General features: G+C 36.4%; 1 protein-coding gene across 1 annotated transcript; it reads right to left on the bottom strand.

Annotated features, from left to right (window-relative positions):
* Positions 1-232: 232 nt before the first annotated feature.
* Positions 233-5,969, bottom strand: LOC131596406 (glycine dehydrogenase (decarboxylating), mitochondrial). Its single transcript, XM_058869047.1, has 15 exons — positions 4,550-5,969; positions 4,067-4,309; positions 3,903-3,980; positions 3,715-3,815; positions 3,431-3,626; positions 3,169-3,294; positions 2,583-2,768; positions 2,205-2,318; positions 1,833-1,985; positions 1,458-1,646; positions 1,285-1,362; positions 1,071-1,196; positions 869-967; positions 586-703; positions 233-469 (listed from the first exon to the last, which is right to left on the bottom strand). The coding sequence occupies exons 1-15, from the start codon at positions 5,825-5,827 to the stop codon at positions 375-377; spliced, it is 3,180 nt and encodes a 1,059-aa protein (XP_058725030.1). The 5' UTR covers positions 5,828-5,969; the 3' UTR covers positions 233-374.
* Between the last annotated feature and the right edge of the window lie 326 nt (positions 5,970-6,295).

The raw sequence follows: 6,295 nt of genomic DNA, 5'->3' as shown, positions 1-6,295 counted from the left end.
GTTTTCTTTTTTTGTTTTAGATGCATCTTTATTTACATGAATAAAATTCATGTTTCACATTTCAATGACATGTAGGCATAAGATACATTCCTAAAATTCAAATAGCAGCAGTAATATAACATACTTTTTTGGCTTTTTTTTCTGCATAGGAATAACTTTCATCTTGCTTTTAGCCTTTTAGGCTGAGGAGAGAGGGATATGAGTTATGGTTGGATGAAATAGTTTCATGATATGAAACTTAATAAGAGAAGTAGATGATCATCATTATCAAGGAGGAAGCAAAAGTCAATAGCAGCTGCAGTGACTGTATCACGAATAGGAATATTCTATGTACAACTGGAAATTAAAATATAAGTAACAAAGGAATAACACTATTATGCAGTTGCAGCAGCTTGTTCTTCAACAGCCTGTGATGCTGGGAGAAGGGTGCAAACCAGGTTGCGGTCACCGTACACATTATCAACACGTCCTGATACACAAAAACACACAGAATAGCTTATTGAGTAAGCACTTATTCCAGCTATTTTACTCAAACATCCACCAAGGAGTCATATAATTACTTAAGCAACATGATTAGTTGATTACCTGTGGTAGGCCAAAACTTGGCACCACGGAGCCATGCAGCAGGGAAGGCTGCATAGTCCCTGGAGTATGGTTTGGTCCATGCATCAGCCATGAGCAGTGATGGTGGATGAGGGGCTCCCTGCACAACATTTTAGATAATCACTCATAAGCTGAATTTGTTAACAAAAATGCGGCAAATTATCTATTATTAATAACATATAAGTGTCAACTCGTTTGAGCTAAGAGTTAAAGAAACTGAAAGATCAAGGTTCAAATATTGGCTAAAGAGAAAAGATTCTTTTACCTTGAGAACATTGTTGTGAACATCAGCATTTCCTTTCTCAATCTCAGCAATTTCTTTTCTAATGGAAATAAGAGCATCACAATACCTGTCTAACTCAGCCTGCAATAATGTTTAGTTGAATCAGATAAGATGTTACACGAGAACTTGCAAAGCATAAGAGACGCAAGCAAGGATAATTCTTTCATTTCCATATATAACATACCTTGCTTTCACTTTCAGTAGGCTCAATCATGAGTGTACCAGCCACAGGCCATGACATTGTTGGTCCATGAAATCCATAGTCCATGAGACGTTTCGCAACATCTTCAGGCTCAATTCCAGCAGTATTCTACAAAGGAAATACCATACAATTAATAACAGCTTGAATAATTATAATGATTACTTGAAAAACAATTTCAATCATCAAGTGGTCTAACCTTAAATCCTCTCAAGTCAATAATGAATTCATGAGCAACTGTTCCGTTGACTCCGCGGAAAAGAACTGGGTAATAGCTCTACAGAAATCAAAGTATAAGTATAAGACCAAGGTTCATCATGCATGAAACTAACAAGAAAATAAAACAAATGTAATTTATGACAAAGCTTAAACCTCCAATCGTTTCGCCATGTAGTTTGCATTCAAAATGGCTATCTTTGACGCGTCGGTGAGTCCTTGAGAACCCATCATGGCTATGTATGTGTAAGAGATTGGCAATATGAGTGCTGATCCCCAAGGTGCAGCTGAGATACTACCAAGTGGTTGAGGATTTTCAGGTAAAGGAATTCCACCAGTTGCCACCTTCATTATAGTAAAAGAGATGATATAAATATAAGAAAAACTAATCAATGTTCTTTCTTCACTTCTTTTTGCTATTTTGTGCGCCGAGCGTGACTTGATAACCAAATGTCACCTTTGCATCGCACAAGTCAACTCACTAATACTATACATACTGTCTATGACCCAAAACTGGAAAAAAGTACTTACCACGGGGTGTGAAGGTAAAAATGGTGCCAAGTGTTTCTTTACACCAATAGGACCCATGCCAGGACCACCTCCTCCGTGAGGAATGCAAAATGTCTTATGGAGATTAAGATGGCAAACATCTGCTCCAATCCAACCTGGGCTTGTAAGTCCTACCTGTAAACATGAACCAAGTAAACAGCTTCGTACTGTCAAGTTTCGGAAGACAATGAACCAAGTGGTTAATGAACTTGAGTTAAAGTCGAATCGATCATGAATGCCAGAGATTGACTTCTAATATCATCTGAGCCTACCCGATAAGTAAGAACTGTACTTCCCAGACTCTTGGCCTAATACAAAATACATTAACTTAAAGGTGTGTATAGAAAAACAAACCTGTGCATTCATGTTGGCACCATCCATGTATACTTGGCCACCATTATCATGGATAATCTTGCAAATATCATCAATACCTTCTTCATAAACACCATGAGTTGAAGGATATGTAACCTACAATTTAAATAAATATCAAATTAATACAAACAAAAGTCCAAGTTTGAGAACACTCTTAATTTAGAAGTGTACCATCTATGAAGCACTGACACACACATAAACACCGAAAATGATATTGACACGGAGAAACCAGTATTAATTTAAGAAAAATGAAAGTGATTGAATATAACCAGATGTGTCAATGATAGATGCTGACACACTCAATGCTACATAGTGTACCACCAATATTATATGTAAGATTCTATAAGAAGACATTTGTACCATAAACGCAGATAAGTTGTCCTTATGTTTTTCAGCAGCCTTCTTCAACTCTTCAATGTTAATGTTTCCCTTAGCATCAGTTCCTATGGTAACAATTTTCATTCCAACCATGGCAGCACTAGCAGGATTTGTACCATGTGCTGATGCTGGTATAATGCAAACATTGCGGTGGTGGTCACCTCTTGACTACAATTACACATAGCCAAAAGAAGTAAGAAACTTACCAAGAATTTATAAATATTAATCAAAGTTAGTAATGTAGGAAGATCATTGCATTTCATCTAGATACGTAGCAAGAGAAAACAACACAATTGAGGTAAATTATTTTTGGATGAAATGTAAAATCAAAACAAACGAAAATCTTTAATATCCTACACGTGATACATTGTCAATGTAAAATGTTTTACACTATCAACATATCATAATCAATCATATGTCTGATGATTGTGACTGATTGATTTGACATTGTAAAAACTCTTTACACTAACGGTATATATATAAATTATTAAATCCAATACGAACAATAGATGTGTGATTCATAAAAGTTAAACAAAAGTTATTCATAATTGTCCACGAGCTACCATACCACATGATATGCACGAATAACCATGAGTCCGGCATATTCTCCAGCAGCACCGGCATTTGGTTGCAAAGAGAAGGAGTCAAATCCAGTAATGGTACACAACAGGTCACCCAAATTGCTGAACATTTCCTGGAACCAAATTCGCTTGTTTAGACACAGAAAACGCAGAACTATCCTATATTTTAAGGCATTATTACATATATAAGAATATCTTCTTTCTAGCACATTACCTTAAAAAACAGTTACTATGAGATAGAGGGAGTACCTGATATCCTTGAGCCTGTTCAGTTGGTGCGAAAGGGTGCAAATCGGTAAAGCTAGGCCATGTCACAGGCATCATTTCAGTTGTTGCATTCAGCTTCATTGTACAAGATCCAAGTGGGATCATACTGTGGCAAAGTGAGAGATCTTTTGATTGTAGCTTATGAATGTATCTCAGCAACTCATGCTCAGTTTGGTACCTATAAAGGAAAAATCAAATGAAACAAAATTGTAGTATGCTTACGATATTCAACCACATAAATCGAATTTTTGAGAAAAGGGATATACGTGTTAAAGATAGGGTGTGTCAAATAGGGACTCTCCCTAACTAATCCAGAAGGAATTGCGTTCTGAAATTCTGGTGCAAGAGATGCAGCTGTGAATGAGACCTGTAGACAAATAAAAATTTAGATGCAATAATGATATCATGATAATTGCGAAAGCAAATACAAAATGGCTATATGATTAAAACGTACAGGCTTGCCACCAGCGAAAACTTTGAAAAGCTTATCAACATCCTCCAAAGTGGTTGTTTCATCAAAAGCAGCAGTGATCTGAAAAGCAAACAAGCTCCATCATAATTCAAAGACATGTAAATATAATCAAACTGAATTGGTACAACAATTTATGCAAAACTTACAGTGTTTCCATCTACAACACGCAAATTGATTTCACTTTTGATAGCAGCGTCTGAAATTGCTTTGGCATTTGAAGTCTTAACCTTCACAGTATCGAAGAAGCCAAGATCCTGAACTTCGAACCCAAGTTTCTTTAACCCAAGAGCAAACACCCCAGCAAGACCATGAACCCTTTGTGCAATGGCTTTAAGGCCTTCAGGTCCATGATATACAGCATACATAGCAGCCATGTTTGCAAGCAGTGCCTAAACAAAACCAACCAGAATCAAATAAAATCCTCAACCAAAATCTATTCTACTTAAAAGCTAAGACTTATAGCTTCTTAATTAACATATAATCAATTCTGAAATTTAGTAAAAGTGGCATTTATATGACACAAAAGATTTTGCGATCCAAACATAAATTACTTCAACCAAAACCAATCTTATAAAATCAATTCTGACAGAATCAATTTTGATCAAAGAAAACAACACATAATAAGTTACCTGAGCAGTGCAAATGTTGCTGGTGGCCTTGTCCCTACGGATATGCTGCTCCCTAGTTTGCATAGCCATCCTCAAAGCTTGCTTTCCAGAAGAATCAACACTAACACCGATGATTCTTCCAGGCATCATCCTCTTATACTCTTGCGAAGTAGCCAAGAAAGCAGCATGAGGACCACCATAACCCATCGGAACACCAAATCTCTGAGCCGAACCAACAACGATATCAGCTCCAAACTCACCCGGAGGCTTCAACACAGTCAATGCCAACAGATCACTCGCCATAACAACCTTAACCTCATTCGCGTGAGCCTTCTTAATAAACTCACCATAATCCAAAACCTCACCTTCAGTACCAGGATACTGAACAAGAACACCACAAACATCACCAGATTTGTAATCAATATCCTTAAGATCTTTCACCACAACCTTGAGCTCAAATCCATCGGCTCTCGTCTGACATATATCAATGGTCTGTGGATGACAATTACTAGCAATAATGAAAGTTTTCTTCTTACCCTTTTGAATATTATTACACATAGACATTGCTTCCGCAGCAGCAGTACCTTCATCAAGCAACGAAGCATTTGACATAGGCAAACCAGTGAGATCAGTAATCATGGTCTGAAAATTCAACAAAGATTCAAGACGACCTTGCGATATCTCAGCTTGATAAGGCGTATACTGTGTATACCAAGCAGGATTCTCCATGATGTTCCTCAAAATCACAGGAGGAACATGAGTGTTATAGTATCCCATACCAATATACGATTTGAAAACCTTGTTCTTCGATGCTAAATCCTTCATGTGTTCAATCATCTGACCTTCTGTCAATCCACCATCAAATTTATTGAACTTCATTTCCTTCAACCGAATCGATTTCGGCACTGTTGCATCCACCAGTGAATCAAGGTTATCGAAACCAACAGATTCAGCCATTTTCGTTTGTTCATCTGGCGTAGCTGAGTTATGGCGTCTCGGAAATGTGTCACTCGGTTTCAACGCTTCAACGGAGATGGATCGAGATTGTGATGGATAACCGACACCGAGAAATCCACCAACACCACCAACACGTCGTGAAACGTTGTTGTCTGGTTTGGATCCTCTGCCTCTGAAAACAGAGTTTGAAACAGAGGAAACGTACCTTGAGGATGAACCAGAACCAGAGAGTGAAAACGGAACAGGTGTTGTTGTTGTTGATTCATTCTTCCGATTCTGTTTCGCCTCTGAGAGAAGACGCTTCAGAGTTGCACGGTTTGCGAGTCTGCGAGCACGTTCCATGAATGCTGTTACAGAGAAAAACAGAAGAGAAACAGAGTAAAATGACGTTTTCTTTTTTTGAGTTTTGGTTTGGTTGAGGAAATTGAAGAATATGTTTCTGTTTTATGATTCCATTGAAGTGTGTGTGAGTGAAGGGTGATGCATGATGATAATATATAAATAATATTAGTTATATTTATTTTAGTGATTTTAAAAAAATAAAAAAATAATTATATATTAATAGTATGAAATAAATGTATGATATTCTGATTCATTGAAACAATGATATTTAATGTTAGGTATTTTTTAATAAGAAAATCAGATATGCCCTAAAAATGTAAATTAGACCTTAATTTTTAAGGTAAGATATGAATTTCTATTAAATGACATTTGTAAGTGTATAATTATTAAAATCTTTTTTTAATATTATTTTTTTAAAATTAAAATTTAATTTAATTTTGACTAAAGAATTTAAAAATAAATATGTGG

The sequence above is a fragment of the Vicia villosa genome, linkage group LG4 (genome assembly GCF_029867415.1).
Source record: "Vicia villosa cultivar HV-30 ecotype Madison, WI linkage group LG4, Vvil1.0, whole genome shotgun sequence".
Taxonomy (NCBI): Eukaryota; Viridiplantae; Streptophyta; class Magnoliopsida; order Fabales; family Fabaceae; genus Vicia; species Vicia villosa.
The sequence above is the reverse complement of the archived record's forward strand: the minus strand, read 5'-3'. Positions and strand labels throughout refer to the sequence as shown.

What these genes read in the sequence shown, in the direction of transcription:
- LOC131596406 (XM_058869047.1), bottom strand. Translation starts at nt 5,827, where the DNA reads ATGGAACGTGCTCGCAGACTCGCAAACCGTGCAACTCTGAAGCGTCTT. An exon ending in GTGTTGTAGATGGAAACACT is followed by an intron (nt 3,981 to 4,066) that starts GTAAGTTTTGCA and finishes TTTGCTTTTCAG; the next exon opens with ATCACTGCTGCTTTTGATGA. An exon ending in AACAGGCTCAAGGATATCAG is followed by an intron (nt 3,295 to 3,430) that starts GTACTCCCTCTA and finishes ATTTGGTTCCAG; the next exon opens with GAAATGTTCAGCAATTTGGG.